Source organism: Leptonychotes weddellii, chromosome 14 (assembly GCF_054177405.1).
Source record: "Leptonychotes weddellii isolate Sample4059 chromosome 14, ASM5417740v2, whole genome shotgun sequence".
NCBI lineage: Eukaryota > Metazoa > Chordata > Mammalia > Carnivora > Phocidae > Leptonychotes > Leptonychotes weddellii.
The window spans coordinates 78,552,924-78,570,425 of record NC_138382.1 but is presented as its reverse complement, the minus strand read 5'-3'; the positions used below and the strand labels follow the sequence as shown (position 1 = coordinate 78,570,425).

Sequence of the window (17,502 nt, the reverse complement as noted above, 5' to 3'; positions counted from 1 at the left end):
CGGTCGCTGATGGGCTCGGCATGCACCGACCCCTCCACCTTCTCCGTAGGAAATGCTTCCCCACCACATCCCCCCGGTCCACACTGGTACAACTCGTTGTTTTGAACCCAAGTGCAGAAACCCACATTCGTGCGCACCGAATTTCATTTCTTTGGCTCCAGGGCGTGGTCCCAGCCTAGAAGACCTCTCTGAGTCTTATCTGTCAACCAGGAGAGTAACTTGGCATCATCTCTGACAGTCAGGCCTAGCTGGGGTCGCTCTGCACATCCACAGCCACCGGAATGTTCTCACTAACGTGCAGAACACATGCGTCCCTGCTGTGGGGGTGGCAGGGGGAGCACCGGGGGTGGTTTGGAGGCCAGGCTGCTCCGCATGCCCCCTGCCCGCACCCCCCGCCTAAGAAGACTCTGCACCATGATCCACCCTCACTGCAGGCTGTAGCATGAGGGGCCAGGCATCATGAACAGGGCCACGTGCCATGACTCCAGCCAGGGTCCTGGGCTACACCCCAAACCTGGGCCGCCCCAGCTGCAAACACCCACTACTAGACATGACAGAGACAGGCTGGGTCAGTGTGGCTAACTCATGGGGATAATCTGTGCTCCCCAACTCCTGAGAAGTGGCTTCCAACACAGCCCCCCAGAAGCATTAACTATAGGCAAGCAAGGCCCAGCTCTGCAGAAGGCTGTGTGCACCCAGAGGAAACCACGTCCTCCAGGGTGTGTAGGCCCCCAGGAGGGCCGAGAGTCATCCCTGTGTCCTCAAGCCCTGGCGGCCAGCTGGTCACCCCCAGAACCTTCTCCAGCGTGTTCCTGTGGGCACAGATGGTTGGACTGGCTGCAGCTGGACAGAAGGCACCTGGAGAGGCCTGGAAGTTCCAGCGTAGACCAGAGAGTAGTGGCTCCAGGTTTAAAGTGAATAGCACCAGCACCCGGGCTGGCTGGGGCAGGAAGGAGGAGGGTCTCTCTGAGTGGGGCACTCATAGGCCTTGGGGCCCATAAAGAACCAAAAACCCAGGGGCTGGTTGGAGGGGCACCGCCAAGACACAAGTTAGTGGGCAGTGGCTCTGTGGGGCTGGAGGCCAAGTCACCTAAAGGGAGGGACAGAAGTCTGACGTCAGAGGCCCAACGCCGCTCACCCCTTCCTCTGAGAACTGGAATGTCCTTCTGATCCAGGACAGGGTCCAGACCTGGGCCCAAAGTCTGGCACTGCACTTCCCTGCTGTGTGCCCTTGGGCAGGTGGCTTTACCTCTCTGGACTCCAGGGAGCCCGTGAGCACTGAGGAGCCAACACAACACGCATGTCCCAGGCTGCTCTGCAGAATCGTCCGGGCAATTATCAAGATAAGACTATCAGCCGGAGGTACCCTCCTTAATGCTGGGAGGGGTGTTACTATTATCTGCTTTTCCAAAGAGGACAGAGGGAGGACATTCAGAGGCGCAGCCGCTGCCCCATCCAGGGCCTTGGGTTTTCTGAACAAGCCTCCCAGCTCGGCCTGGTGTCCGGCTCCTCGGACGCCGAGGCGGCACGGTGCAGACCTCGGAGGGCCTGTCCTCCCCAGTGCTGAGAGCTTCCGAACAGAACCGGGTAACACAGTGGGAAAATGAGTCTGCACTGGATTCTCCATGTGCTCAGAGAGGAAGACCTCCAATGAGCGCTCCGCACAACCATCAGAGGCCCCAGCGCCCTGCCCCCAAACACAGGGACATGCACTTAGGAAGGGGCCACCCAACAAATGTGCACACGGACGCCCCAGTATCAGAGGCTCTCTATCCCAAGGTGATGTCACCCCCTGGAGTCCCAGGGATGCTGAAGGCCCATAGCCAGCCTGGGGAGCCCCTCTGCCGCCCATGCAGTATGCCCCGCGGGGGTCCCACCGCACCCCACACCCTCACAACTGCAGCCCATGGGCCGGCACTCTGCTGGTAAGGGCTGGACGCTAGCACCCCCACCTGCCAGCTGGGCTCGCAGATGTCCCTCTAACTCTCACACCTGCAACACAAGGACGGTAAAGATAGTGACAATCCTTGTCATCACAACAACCGCGGCATTCGCAGCTCCCCTCCCCCAGCGTGGTCCGGAAAGTCTCACAATTCGAGGCCCTCACACAGCATGGATGCGGAGGGACGCCCGGCGCTGGGACCGTCGTCAGGCCCCCTCCCCCAGCACTCACAAGCCTGGCAGCCCCATCTCCTGCACGAGGAGACAGAGTCCCAGGCTAGCCCCAACACATGCAAATGGTAAAGGGAGGTCAGGACCACGATGAAGCCTCCCCACGCCCCCTGACAGCTAGCAGCAGTAATGAAAAAGTCCCTGGGGCCCCCTGCCCTCTGGTCACCCACACGGGCAGCTCCCAAGCTCGGGCATCACTGCAGGCTGGACCGCAGGACTCTGCATCCAGAAGCATGGGCCACAGAGTCCTGCCCCTCCAGGAAAGCCGCCGATCCTCCCCCGTCCACTGATGGGCCCTAGCCCGTGCCCGCTGCAGCCCTGCAGGTGACCTTGAGGTGATATGCTCTCCCTGGAGCCCCAGTGCCAATCCTCCCCAGGGACCCGCACATCAGAAAGTCATTCCACAAGCCTGGACTCCCAGCCCTGCATCAGCCCACGGGGCCGGCACAGGGGCCGGCGGCTTAGAGTTTCCATGGAACAAACCTGAAGCCCTCTCAGGCCAGGAAGCAGGGCCTGCCTGACTCTGTGGGGTCTCTCTGACCCTTCCTAGCCACCATCCTCCCAGCTGCTTGGCTCAACAGGGATCATGAGGACCCAGCACAACCCCGGCCAGCTCCAGGAGCACATCCTCAGAGCTCGGTCCCCACCCCAAGCACCCTGACCACTCAAGGCACAGCCCCATATGAAAGCCCCTTGGCCTGGGCACCAACATGAGACCCGCTGCTGCCCTGCTCGGGCCAGCCTGTGCGAGGCAGCTACCCCAGCTGACGTCCAGCTGGTCACTGGCCCCCAGCCCGCGGGCCGCTAGCCACTGCGCAGGCAGAAGTCCAGGCCCAGGCTTGCCCACTGCCCAGCCCTTCCTGGACCTGAGCTGGAGACAAAAATATACCTCAAACACTCTGCATACTGTCCTCATTGGCCAGGCAGTCGCCCATCCAAGCCAGGAGCCACGCTCGGGGCTGCCCATGACCGCCCCCTCCAACCGGGAAGAGCTAACCATCCTGCCTCCTCGGCCAGACCCGACTCAACAGCCCGAGAAAGCCTCCATTTGAAACCAACCAAACAGTCATGCCCAGAGACGAGCTCTTCATTAACCACACATGCCCTATAGGAATTAATGGGTAAACCTCCTTCCACACTGATCTGCGGGCGGGTTAAATAGCGACCCCAAAACATAGCTCCAAGTCCTGCTCCCCAGACTCTAGGAATGGGTCCTTATCTGGAAATGGAGTCTTTGCAGATGTAAGGAAGTTAAGGGTCTTTCAAGACGAGACCATGCTGGATTAGGGTGGGCCTAAATCCCATGATAAGTGTCCTTAGAAGAAAGACAAGGGGCAGACAAACGAGAGGAGGAGAAGCCGCGTGCAGATGGGAGCAGAGCCTGTAAGGACGCGGCCTGAAGCCAAGGGACCCCGGGGCCACCAGGAGCTGGGGGAGGCAGGAAGGACCCCCACCTAAGGTCCTCGGGAGGGAGCTCAGCCCTGCTGACACCTTCATGTCAGACCTCTGGCCTCCAGAACTGGGAGACAATCAATTTCTATCTTTCTGAGCCACCAAATTATGGAGACTCGTGGGGACTGCAACATCCCTGCCCTTCCCAGGAATTAGGGAAGGTCCCTGGGAAGTGGGCAGAGCCAAAGACCCGGTCGAGAGGCTCCAACCTTGCTCACTCCTGTCCCGCAGCATCCCTTGGGGTCCGCCTGAGAACTGCATCAGCAGGCACAGGGCTGGGCCTCACACAACGGTAAAGGCAGGGAGGTGCTCTCAGGGAAAGCTCAGACGGGCACTGAGGAGGGGCAGGGTCCTGTGGGTCTTGGGACGGAGCAGGACAGAGCATGACGGACCAGGCCCTTCAGGTGCACTCCGCCTGCTGCAGGCCCCACCCAGGACATGCCATCGGCAGCCAGAGGGCCTGGGTTTGAGCTGCCCACCCTCTCCCCCAGGGCCATCCCTCAGGCCCATGACTTAGCCCCGGGAGCTCCCACATCTCCATCTAAAGTCAGGGCACACGGGCCTAGAGCAGGGACAGCATGCCATGCAGACAGGGGTCCCCCCCTGCTGCTCCGTGTGCCGGGGAGGCCCTGGGACTCAGTGGGCCTGCACACGGGGCCACCGCCAGCCCGGGCAGGGCAGGGGTGGGGGCCCCGGGCTCAGAATGGCCTGCACTGTTGTGCAGCTCAGGCTCCGTACCAGGACAGCAGGAGGACCCTGTGTGGCACAGCCCCGGACTGTGGCACCTATCTCGCAGCAGGGCAACAGAACAGCCTGGCAGGTATTCCAGATGGAGCCATGGTCCCTGCCGGGTCCGGCTGCGGAGGCTGATTCTTCCTGTTCCCAGCATGGGTCTAACTGGCAACACCAACTGCAGAAACACCCCTGGACCGGGAGGGGGGGCGGGGGGGCGGGGGACACGGGGGCTTTACCGGCAGCACCCCAGAGCCTCGAGCCACAGTGTCCGGGCGTGAGCTCAGAGCTGGCCCCACCAGCCCCACAAATGCACCACCTTCCCAGGATGGGAGAAGCACACTCTAGAGCACACTCGCAGTTCCTCTCCACAGAGAAATTTGGGTCAACATGATAGCACTGCGGGGATGCTGATGGAAACAGAATGAACGAAAGTGCTTCTTCCCAGCCCCAGAGAGAACAGATTCTCCAGCAAACAGCCTCCAGGGTCAAGGGCCCGGGGGTCCCAGGCCTACAGCTCCCCAGTCACAGCCCACGTGCTCCACTGGCCCTGGGTCCCCCACGTGCACCCCCTGCATGCGTCCCGTGGCAGGTGACAGGATGGTCCCTGGAGGGGCCTGGGAGCTCCGAGGTCGTAGCCCGGGCGGTGAAAGCCAGGATGTGGACCCAGGCCTCCGATGCCAAGCCCACCGCTCTCTCGCCTTCGAGACACTGATGCTAGGAACCGTGCACACAGAGGGACAGTGGCTCTGCGCTCCCCAGAGGGGTCCCAGGCTGCCTCGTGGATGGCCGAGAAAGCCCAGCCCAGCAGAGGTCCACTCCTGCTCCAGGAAAGCTGCATTCCAGGAAAGAACAGGTCAGTGGAAAAGCCAGGCCTCTGGAAAATGGGAATCAGGGATGAGGTAAACCCTTGTCTTTCCAAATGAAAGGTGGGTGGACAGACGGGAGGACCATCACTCGGGTGTGATGCCATCTTCTTCCCGCCGGCACCCAGAGACGTGCAGAGAAAGCCCCAGTTTACAGTCTGTTTGGTCTTGTTGCCCCTTGAAACATCCAACAGCTTAGAAGCGGGTTTGGCGCCGGGCTCAGAACTCCCTGGCTCCCTGTCCCCTGGGGTGGGCCTCCCTCTGTTCCCGGCTCACCAGAGAGGAGAGTCCTCCCACCACAGAGGCTCGCCCCCCAGCCGAGCCCCACCCTCCAGACCCCTCCACCTGGAACACCCACCAGCTCCAGGCCCCACAGAGGTAGGGAGGGGGATGCCGGTCCCCCGGATCAGCCCGTGTTTCCGAGCCAGGGCCGGAGAGAATGCTCAGCAGGCTGGGCAGGGAAGGCCAGCTCTGGCCTGCAAACGGCTTGTGCTGGCTCCTCCTGGAAGGTTCTGGGGCTTCATTGACCCCACAGGTCAGGGCACTCTGATGTCCTGGGGACCTGTGTGGGACCATGGGAGCAAGCACCCACCGGCATCATCGGGACCACCCGGGATTCACCCTGCCTGGGGAAGGTCGTGACCCAGTTTCTGAAGTCCCAGTTTCGTTGGTCAGGTGGACAGAGAGATGCACGGGCAGCTGGGAGTGTGGCGCCCGCCCTGCAACGTGACACCAGAGCAGGACTGTCAGGCTCCCGGCAACAACAGGTCTGGGGACCCACCCTGCTCCCCTGAAGTTTTGCTGGGCGACCTTCTGCAGGTTCTTCACCCTCTCTGGTGCCAACATCCCGGGAGTGGCGAGGGTTGATGGCAGGGCAGAGCACTTGGCGGGTATCATCGCGGGCCCGGCTGGCCAGTGCTGACCTGGCTGGCCTCCTACCCAGCCCTACCACGGAAGGAAAACAACCACTTCCCAACTCCCTGCCAGACATAATAGCTTTCCCTGGCACTCTCGTCTGTGTTTCCAAAAACACAAAGCTCGTTCCTAAGCCCTGGAAGAAAACAAGACTTTTTCCTGCATGGGGAGGCCCACAGGACCCCTCTTCTAAAGAACAGCTCCCCACCTCCCCTCAGCCTGCCTGGCACTCAATCCACCCAGGACCCCAGGACACAGGCACATCCCAGGGGAAGGAGCGGGACATGGGACACACAGCTCCGCAGGGATACCAGGGTGAACAGCGCCCCAGAGCAGCCCTGCAGAGCGTGCAGAGGGTCTGGGGCAGTGTGGTTCTCTGGAGCCTGGAGGGTGCATTTTACTCAGATTCCATCCAGAGTGTGGGCCTCCTCCACCCATTTTCCAGATGAGGACATTGGGCTTGGAGAGGCTTAGCAATGGGCTCCTGGTTATCAGCTAGAAAGGAAGTGGTTGAGGCCCAAAGCCCGTGGGACCTTTGCATGCACTTCCTCCTGGGGTGGCTTCAGGAGGGACTGGACTGTCCTGTCCCCTGTCCAGCAGGGCGGACCCATCACAGGCTCACACCGGGGCTGGGAGACCAGGGGTTGCCGACCTGCACAACCAAGCCCAGGGTCTGCACCTGGGAGGAAGGATTCACTGCAGCTCCAAGTCCCTATGCCAGGCTCTCGCCCTGGACGGCACTTCATTTTGGACAAGGAGGTTTCTGTGGGGCCATGTGCACCCCAGGAAAAACCCCAGTGCCCCAACAGGCTCTCTGGAGTTTAGCAAACCCCTGTCTGGACGCAGCACTCAACACAGTACTCAGTGTGTGTGCCCGTGGTGATGGGCGCCCCCACCAAAGTCACCCCGAATCCTTCCAGCTCACCCAGGCCCTTGCAGAGCTGTGGGACAAAGTGGCATTTAATGAGGGAAAGATGTCCTTCCAGCGGAAGAACGTGGTGGCTGGAGAGATTGTTTTCAACGTGCCGCCCCACCCTCCCCAGTTTGAAGAGCTTCTAAGAGAAGCCCAGTGGTTAACATGGGGAGTGCCGTTATTTGGAATCTGGTGGAAAGCAAAAGAGTTAAGTCACTTCTATTTCAAAAGAAACAAAGACTCTTCCTCTCTTGCCCTGAGGCCCAGGGTGTCTGGGCCTCGAAGGCCAACGCACCCAGCTCGGTCACTGCCCCGTGAAGAGAAAAGCCAGACAGAAGGCTTGGGGGCCACTGTGCCACTGGTCTTCGTTGCGAAAGCCAGGTCACATTTTCCAACGTGAGCAAGTCTAGCAGCCCGGAAAGTCCACGTCTGGGAAAACACCAACACCTCGCGGGCCCCCAAACCTCCCGCTCCTGGCAGCCACTCTGGCTGGAACAGCAGGAACACCGCGGCCGGCCATTCCAGGCACGTTCCTGACCTGCACCTCGATGCAACGCCGGCCCGCCCCCAGCCGCACAGGGAGGCCTGCGCTGCCCCCCACATGCGCACCGCGGGCCCCATGTGGCCGCCATCCCACGCTGCAGATGGGGACCCTGAGTCTCGGACAGGCCAAGCAGCCCAGCCAGCGTCCCCCAGCGGGGTTCAGGCCCTGACCTCTCCCGGGGCTTCCCTACAGCAATGCAGTCTTCATATCTTGTGCTCCCAGGAAAATAGCTCCTTCTGGCTCAGCCAGAATATCCAGGAAGTAGTATTTGCTTTAGGATCCTAAATTTTTTTTTTTTTAAAGGTAGAGAAAGCTTGTTCCGGCCTCTTTACAAAGACAGGCACACCGTGAGCCCACCCGAGGCACGAGAAATGACGCGGATTTCCACCTAGCACAGAAAAGCTACCACACAGTAAATGAATTCAAACCCGTGAAGCCACAGCCCAGCATTGACACACCTTCCCGCCTCCAGATGCAGAACTTCAACCGACAGGAAGAAGGCCAGTGTCCGCAGTGACCCTGGCTCCGCATCATGAGCAGGCACCCACGTAGCTGAGCCCAGGTGAGCCCCCAACACCCCTCAAGGTGCCATGACTAGTCCCCACGTTAGACAAATGAGAGTCCCCAAGCTCAGCAACGTCACCTGCTTTACCTGGATCCTGCCACCAGCAAGGGATCTGTACCAGCAACAGCTCAATCCCAGCCTGTGTGACCCCCGTGCCTCCAACACCAGCTCCCCAGGAGAGCCCCTCAGCCACCCCCGGCCTGGCTGACAGCCCTGGCCATCCTGCAATTCACCCCAGGTCTCCGGGCAAGGCGGGTCAGAAATGTGCCCATGGGGTGTGTCTCCAGAACTTGCAAAATTTGGCAGCACCAGAGGGCTCCAGGCTCCCCCCCGCCCTGCTGTCCCAGGACACGCCAAGGGCAGCCATGCCCAGCAGGGCCCATGGACCCACCTTCACAGGCTGGCTCCCCAGCCTTCTCTTAGCGGCCCTCCCACCCCATCTCCGTGTAGACGTGTCTGTTCTGGGCCTTGCTCGTCCATTGTCCCACATCTCCACCTGCCTTGACACGGAACTTAAATCAAAACCAAGCTACTAATACCGTCGAGCGCCTACTCTTGAGGGTCGCCATATGCCACAGCCCCAGGAAGTACCACGTTCATGATCCCACTGCACAGACAGGAAAGCTGAGGCTAAGACACAGCAGGGCAACTTGCCTGAGCCTCCAAATCCAGCACGCGAGAGGGGGGGCTTGCACTGGGCAAGCACCCTCCTGAGAGGTTTTGTGGTCATGCCACATGCACCGTTGTGACTTTGCAGAAAGATGAGACTTTGGAAAAGTCACTCTTCACCTGCTCAGCAGCAGACCCTCCCCACCGGCCAGCCCTGGAATCTGCAGAGACATCACTCCATCTAGAATAGAAATGGGAGTAACAAGCACGCAGTCTCTCCCTCTGGGGCCCCCGCAGTGCACAGGGATCCGGTCGACACCTGACCAGCCTGGGGGTCTCCAATTCACCGAGTAGATGCACGGGCCCGGACACCCTACCTCAGGTGTGAGCACAGGGCTGGAGGGCATGGAGCATTCCTCTCAAACATGGCCAAGTATGTGCACAGTCCCGGGAATTTCGAGAGGAAACGCTGCCCCAAGGATGAAATCCCAGAGCTGGGAGAGCCCTCAGACCATCCAGCATGGTGGTTTGCAAACACACTTTAGCCACAGAGCCCTGGGGGCAGCCAACGCTCCTTCCACAAAGCCCAAATATGTAGAAGAAAGAAGTCCAGCGGAGGGGTCCTGGCTGTCACCTCGCCCAAGCCAGAGAGACCACCACCGGTCACCTGAAGTGCCTTCTAGAATGCAGATCCCAGGGCCCTGCCACAGGCCTGGGGCCCCGGCACCTCAGGAAGCAAAGCCTAAGCATCTGAACATTTAAGATCCCCAGGGGGTGCGACGCACTCCGCTGGGGCACCTGGAAACCGCTGGTTCCCTGCAGAGCTGACCTGCTTCTGCAGGACAGAGTTCTTTAACGCTGTCTTATACTGAACCCCAGTCTTCAAGGGAGAGAAATGCAGGACTCTGCAGGATGAAGTGGGGGCTCCCAGGGCCCACTCTGCTCAGCCCCCTTCTCCGTCCCTGAGGCATTTCCCGGGGAAACCGGGTCCCAGGCTGCAGGTGGGCACCGCCAAGGGACAGCACCTCCGAAGGGTGGCGGCTCGTGCCTTCCTGCAGCACCCCGGCCTCCGGTGCCCCCAGCCCCAGCTGCCCCCTTCCCAGGACCCTCGGACACCAGAAGGCAGGAGTCCACGTGTGTCCATGAGCCCCAGACCACGCTCACCAAAGCCCGTGCCCTTCCCAAGCTCGTCCCTGGGCCCCTTGGACAAGGGTGGACGCGCTGTCCTCACGGAGCCTCTCCAGTCCCACAGGCCACAAACAGGCCTCGGGATGGCAGCAGAGGCCGCAGCCAACAGGAACCAAGGCCACGCCAGAATTCCCGCTGTCCCCGAGAAGGAGGCCGCATCCAGGAGGGACCCCTCGCCAGTGCCAGTCCCAGGTGCCCGTGGGACAGCCTCCCCTCGTCTTACCTCGAACACTTCCTCGTCCAGGATCCGGGTCCCAAACACGATGATGCCGTTGACATCTATCATGGGGTGGTCACTGCGGGCGAGCTGTTTGGTGGTCTTCTTTTTACAATCCAGGATCAAGGTGACATTTTTCTTGTGGATACTGAGAGCGATCCTGTGCCACCTGCGAAGAAACATGCCCATGCCCTCGTGTCACAGAGGACCTGCAGCAAACAATTACTTCTTGCACGGTCGCGGGGGGGCTGGCTAGCCCAGCCTCTGCCATCAGACCAGGCTGGCCACGGGTCTGTGAACCTGAACCCCGTAGCAAACTGCAGGCTGCTGGAGAAGACAGGGTTTGCTGGGAAGTGGGGGGATGGATGGATCGATGTGAAGCTCTCTGTGAGAAACACAGGGACCACATCCTGAGGGGCTTCCAAGATCAGGCCCACGGCCTCGGATGTGTTCGCCATGAAAGAGCTGACTTTCAAACTACCAGGGTTTAGGTATGCCCCCAGTAGAAAATTCTGGAAAGATTTGTCTTTTTTTTTTTTAAATCATTCACTCCCACATCTAATGTGTCCATACCCTGAAGGATATCATACGTCCTTTAAAGAAGATGTGGTATCTATACACAACGGAATACTAATCAGCCATCAAAAAGAATGAAATCTACCATTTGCATCGATGTGGATGGAACTGGAGGGGATTATTCTAAGCGAAATAAGTCAGTCAGAGAAAGACAATTATATGATTTCACTCATATGTGGAATTTAAGAAACGAAACAGAGGAGCATAGTGGAAGGGAGGGAAAAATAAAACAAGACGAAATCAGAGAGGGAGAAAAACCATAAGAGACTCTTAGTCATAGGAAACAAACTGAGGGTTACTGGAGGGGAGGGGAGTGGGGGCTGGGGTAACTGGGTGACGGGCATGAAGGAGGGCATGGGTTGTAATGAGCACTGGGTGTTATATGCAACTGATGAGTCACAGACATGTACCTCTAAACCAATAGTACACTATATGTTAATTAATTGAATTTAAGTAAAAAAATTAAAAATAAAATAAAAGGATATCGTACATCCTTTCTGGAAGGAGTCGGGTATAACCGCACGATCTTCGATGTCCCTTTGAGACTCGGAGCCTAGCATTTGAGATACTTTAGTGCATTTGAAGGGGAAGTGGAGACCCAGGGAGAAGTAAGGGCCCCCCAAAGACGCAGAAGACAACCCAAGACCAGAACCCAGGCCTCCGGACTCGAGCCCAGTCCTCTCTCGGCCTGGTGCCCACCTGTGTGCATGGTGGGACCATCCTGCTTTTTTATCAGGTGCATCCTGCCATGGGTCCCTTGCCAGCCAGCAGGCTTTAGGCAGCCTGCCCAGACCCCCCAGCAGGAGTAGGACAGGGTTGCTGAGCAGTGCCCACTTACTTGCCATCGGACAGGTTGATGCCCCTGAAGAGGGGGTAATCCTCTGGCCCTGGTTTCCCCGTGTGGTCCTCATAGAGGAAGACCGGAGAGCGGCCCATCTCCAGGCCGATCTGCTGGATGCCCTGCTCATTGTAGATGGAGACCAGGAAGGCCTGGCTGCCTTTCTTGGCTTTCACAGTGGTTAGAATGGAGAAATCCTCAGGAAATGAAGATGCTGTAACAGAAGACAGAGAGAAGAAGGCAGTCAGGAAGCCCTAAATATACCCAGCCACAGCTATACAAACCTGCTCGGGGACCTGGCAACTTTTGGTGCATATGGTGGTGCACAGCCATCTGCTGCACATCTGCCCCTTGATCAAACTGTTCCTGCAGCCCTTCCCTATCACCACATGACCAAGCCTACCCTCTTGGAGGCTCAGTACAAATACAAACCTGACTGGTTCTTCCAGCAGTGAGTCTTCAACGTCATCTCCTCAGTTCCTATACCTCAATACATCTGTGTATAAATCCTAATTAGAACCTCTTAGAATGTCAGCTCCCTCTGGGCAGGGGCTGTTTTCAGATGCATCTCCGTATGTACCCTCCATAGCGCCTAAGGCTATACCTAGCAGATTGTGTCTCATTGAGTGCCCTCAGGAGGGAGGGGGAGAGAGAGCAGGGAGAAGGAAGGCCCGAGGCAAGGGACCACATCTCCGGGCTAGTATGCAAAACAGAAGATAAGTAGAAACAAATCGAAAGACTTCAACCCAAATTTTAAAAAGGAAGGAAAAAAACAAACCCCATATGTTAATGGCAGGGAATGCTCTTTAAAACTCAGGACAGAAACAGCACGAGGTCATTAACGACCAGGCCCACACCAGCCTGCCGAGAGCCAGTGCGGGCCTGCCCTGCCTGCTCCAGATCTCCCCACGCGCACGCGCCCTTCCCCGCCATGGATCCTGCTGGCCCAGAGAGCGTGGTGGGTCCCTGCACAGGGGAGCCACCCGGAAACGCTCCGCAGAACCGGCCAGAAGGAGCGGCGTCCGGAGAGGTGTTGGCATGAGCACCCTCACAGAAGAGGGGCTGTGAACCTGGCTTACGGGCCTGGATAAGGAGCGACCCTGTTGTCAGACCCACCGCTCCTTAGAACGTAACAAGGCCAAGCACCTGGCCCCAAGGCCTGTGGGGCCGAGCTGGGGGGAGGGCAGCTTCCAGAGCAGACGCTATCCGTGGGCGCCCTCTGCTGATGGAAGCGCCGTGTGGCCAGGCAGCTCGCCCTGCTTCTGCTCAAGGGAGCAGAGAGCCACAGGGTGCCATGCTGGGGACAAGGGGACCTCCAGGGCACCAGGCCCAGGGCGTCCTAAGACTCCCGGGGGGCAGGAGGAAGGGGACCACCCGCTGTGGCTTCTGTGACCTCTGAAGGACTCAGGGTGAGATGTTGCCAGGACGAGCCAAGGGCAAGAGAGGCCACGGCTGCTCCCATCAGGGAAACCAACTGGCCCCCAAAGGCCAGCTCAGAGACTCGTGTGAGGTCCCAAGGCGGAGACAGAAGGCCGCTTGAGAAGTCCACCCCACAGGCCCCAAAACCCCAGCTAAGGTGCCCACGGGGGGACAGAGGCCCGAGGACCCCAGCCCCAGGGCTCAGGCTGGGGTCTCCCTCCCCCAGGGGAATGGGCAACACTGGGCAGCGCGGCCACCTGTCCTAAGACAGGCCGAGTCAGGCCGCCCTTCCACATGGACGGGAAGCCTTTGGGAAGAGGTGTCCTGAGATCACCACAGTCTCAGAGCCCTCGGCTCCACGCTGTCCCTCCGCTCGAGGGATGTGAGGGGAGTCAGAGGGGCATCTGCTGGGCAGGCCAGAAGAAGCCCCCACTGCAAGGCCAGGGCAGGACCTTGGGGCCCCACTGGGTCCCTGGGGGTGAATGGGCACCAAGGGGCCCAGGGGATGTTTGACCTGAGGCACCCGGAGGCCACTGCCCACGTCCAGGGTGGCAAGGTTACAGTCCCTCGCTCTCATCTCGAGGGTCACTGCCCCATCCCCAGCCCAAGACGACCCCACGCCATATACATCCTGTCTGAAACACAGAGAGGAACGGGGAACGAGGGCGCAGCCTGGGGAGAGCCATGGCCCCATCTCTCCAGCTCGTGAGGACGCCGTGTCCCAGCGTTCACACCTTCGTGAGAGCAGATCTCAGCTCAGAGAGCCTGAGAGGATAAATTATGTCTGACATGAATCTTCCTGCTGGTGAAATAATATTGGCTTTATTGTCACTCCAGAGATGGCCTATTCCAGGCGTGACGTGAGCCGGACGCTGACACGCTCCCTGACCCGTGCTTTCTGGGCTCTCTGTGGGACTGCGTCTGGGTCCCACTCTTCCTACTTGATTTCTCAAAGTCACGGGGAGAGGCAGGTTCAGCAAGAGGCCCAATTACTTCCTTAGGTCATTTCCTTTTCCCTTCGCTGAGGCCAAAGGGCACTGCGGCCATTTGGGTATACAGTAGGAACTTAATAAAGGCATCACTATTAAACTGAATCCTACTAAGCCAACGGCTTCTGGACAAGACGGTCTGCTGGACGGGGGCTGATCTGGAGCGCCAGGCCCGCCTGGAGGGAAGGTCTGGGGCGAAGGCCAAAGGGGGCAGGGGGACATTGTCATATCCCAGCCCTGCTTCAGATCCTGAGCATGAAGGGAGTCTCAGTGGCCCTGAGGTTACCAGACGGAGGACAAAATGGAGAGAGGACCCCAATCCGAGGCACGAGAACAGAGGAGGGGGCCAGTGATCATGGGGAGGCCTGCTGTGTCCTGGGGCCCCAGGAAGTCGGGGCAGCCCAATGGAACACACAGCCTCCTGCATTCAGGAGGATCCACGATGGCATCTTCTAGGGTCTCAGGCCTGTCTTCCCGTCACACGATGTCCCCCCGCAGGCAGAGGGTGGTGAGGCCCGGAGACCCCCAGGCAAGCAGGGTCACCCTCTCTGGCTTGCCCCCCAAAGCATCCCAGTTCTGGGCTCTGCCTTCGTCCTTACAGCCTGTCAGGGCCACCCAGTGCCAACTGTCGGGAAAGGTCCAGGCCTACAGTTGAGCTGACCTCAGGACCCGGGCCACTGAGTGTGAGTGAGAGGAGGAAGACCCCTCGGAATCAGGGGGGCGCGAGTCTCCGTCTGGCTAGCAGGTGCAGACACCACGGAACTGCCTACCTGCCCCCCTGGAAGGAGAGCAATCCCACTGCAGGGTCCCCCACTGTGCCACCCTGACTTCCCAGTCCAGGGAAGCTGGGACTGCAGGCCATTCGTACAGAGCTGCCGAACAGGTGAATGGGCGCAGTGGGCGCCACGGGTTCGCCCACGTCAGGCGCGGGCTGGGGGAAGAACACGTCCCCACAAAGGATCCCAAATAGCCGCTCGGCCTTGGCCACTGAGCGCTCCTCCATGAGCCTGCGAAGGGGGCCCTGCGTCCTCGGAGCAGCTGGGCAACTCCGGGGTCTTCTCGTCATGGCCATGAGTCACCCAGACATGGACGTCCCTTTGCTCTAAGACTCATTCAAACATGTTTACACTCAGCTCTGGCCGCCTGACCACCCGGCCCGTCCAGCAGACACAGGCATCTCCCCCGACCCAGAGACGGGCCTCCCAGTGAAAAGGTCAGCCGGAGTCCAAGAGAGAAGGGACAGAAGCCATGTGTCTCCTCAGACCCGAGGCCACAGTCACACGACACTGGCCTGGAAGAATGTTCCCTGGCCGCTTTCGCGGACTCCACACTTTGGGATTTGGAGAAGGGACCCCCTAGAAATTCCTACTCAGATCAGCCCGAGGCCACCTCCGGCTTTATTTGGCTTTGATGAGGCGCTGGTTCTGCCTGGACCCGTTCCGCTGCTCACACTAATTGTGACCAGAAGACCCTGTCAGAGCGTTTACACTCTAAGTGTCTAATCAAGTCCCTAATTTGAGAGCTTAGGGAAAACGAGATCTGAGAAACTATGCCCTGTCTTACAGCTGAGGGATCCATACTGCATCTCCCACCACGAGTCTATCTTCTGGGATCCCTGCAGTTTTAGGAGGGCGGGGCAGACTCTCACCCTGAACTGGGCGGGCGTTGGGGGTCAGAGTGACGGCAGATCTGTCCCAGGCAGGACGCCTGGCTTGCCCAGCGCGGCCTGGCCGGGGGACAGCACTGTGCATGCCCCGCACAGCCGTCAGGGCCTGGGGCAGCCACCCCCTGGAGCCCTTCCTTTGTGCCCCTCAGTCTCTCTAGGACAGGGGACGGAGGGATGGGGGGACGGGGGGCAGGACGTAGGCAGCTTCTGGGCGGAGATGAGAGCGAGCATCTGGTGGATGATTCTAGAAGACAGGCTCAGCCCCATAGGGGAGGAAGTGCTCCGGGACGTGTGGAATGTTGGCCCCGAGAGCAATCTGTGGGTTATAAGCCAGGGGACCTGACAGTGACCTGGTCTGCAGCCCAGGGCAGCCGGGCACACAGAGGTGGGCTCCCGGGAGGTCTGGAGGGGACCCAGTGCCCCTGACTGACCTCATCTACCTGAAGTGACCTTCTTGAATAGGGCCGATCCAGCCTCTCTCAGGGACAGGCACCTAAGGGCCCCGTGGATTAAAGGCAGGCTGAGTGCAAGGGGCATCGGAAGCAGGCACAAAGCCCCTGAAAGAGCGTGTCCTTCGGGACCCTCTGGGGACGTGGGAGCACAGAGACACCGCGACTTGTCCAAAGACTGCCCAACGTCGGGGTCACAGCCAGGTCACCAAAAAGTGATGCACAGTCTTCTACTGATGACAAGGGTATTATAGCACGTGAAACGGGCACCTGCCCAGGAGAGCATGACTGCCTGGTCCCCTGGCCCCTTTCTGATCTGAATCACGAGCTCATTTAAGGCGGCGGGGAGAAGTGATCCATCATGGGCTATTTATCCACGTTCAGACAAGCCCTGAGGGTTTGCCTGACCCTGGGGTGTGGGGAGGGGGTGTCACAGTGTCCACAGCTGGGTGACAGGGACAACTGGGACGCCACATCTTAGCAGCCAACGTCGCCCCCTACCCTGGGCATGTAATTCCAAGCAGAGATCTGGCGCTTGGCGATTGCTTCTCAGGAGAAGCCTGCACCCTCTAGCTGGGAGCCCTGATGCTCGATTCCTATGTCTCTCCAGGTCATTGCCCCCAGTTAAGCTTCCGTGTGGGAGCGCTTCCTTTCCCATGACCCGGGGTCTCTCTCAACCACGTCACAGGGGAACTAGCCATCACCTTTTTGCATGTGGAGTCCTGGCAGCCTGTCTACAGCTGGAGACACACCTGCTCAGAGAAGCAAGGGGAGCAGATGAGGCCTCGCGGGCCCACACTCACTGGTGGGTGGGGATGGCCGCTGAGCTGCTTTCACTAGAATGAGACCACAGCAGGCTCCTTAGAAGGGCTTCCTGGAAAACCAAGTGTGCTTCTGCCGCCATACGGTCATTCCGCCCTGCGCCCTGGCTGGAGGTGGGGGGGTGGAGCCATACCCATACCCAGCATGTCCGTCCCCACCACCCCGCACCCAGGACACAGGCTCAGGTCCCGCCACCTGGGACACAGGCTCAAGTCCCGCCACCCGGGACACAGGCTCAGGTCCCACCACCCCATATCTGGGACACAGGCTCAGGTCCCACCACCTGGGACACAGGCTCAGGTCCCGCCACCCGGGACACAGGCTCAGGTCCCACCACCCAGGACACAGGCTCAGGTCCCGCCACCTGGGACACAGGCTCAGGTCCCGCCACCCGGGACACAGGCTCAGGTCCCACCACCCTGCACCTGGGACACAGGCTCAGGTCCCGCCACCTGGGATACAGGTTCAGGTCCCACCACCCAGGACACAGGCTCAGGTCCCACCACCCAGGACACACACACACACACACGCCTCTTACCAGGGTACAGCTGCTTGGTGGGTGCACTGAGC

At 59.7% G+C, this 17,502-nt stretch overlaps 1 protein-coding gene across 1 annotated transcript in view; it reads right to left on the bottom strand.

Annotated features, from left to right (window-relative positions):
* The window catches only part of COL5A1 (collagen type V alpha 1 chain), a 150,733-nt gene that overhangs the window by 96,404 nt on the left and 36,827 nt on the right, over nt 1–17,502 (bottom strand). Inside the window, exons 3-5 of the mRNA XM_081802663.1 lie at nt 17,471–17,496; nt 11,588–11,801; nt 10,180–10,342 (exon numbers count right to left, since the gene is read on the bottom strand). Of these exons, the coding sequence (XP_081658789.1) occupies nt 10,180–10,342; nt 11,588–11,801; nt 17,471–17,496 (403 nt within the window). The remainder of the gene's footprint in view (nt 1–10,179; nt 10,343–11,587; nt 11,802–17,470; nt 17,497–17,502) is intronic.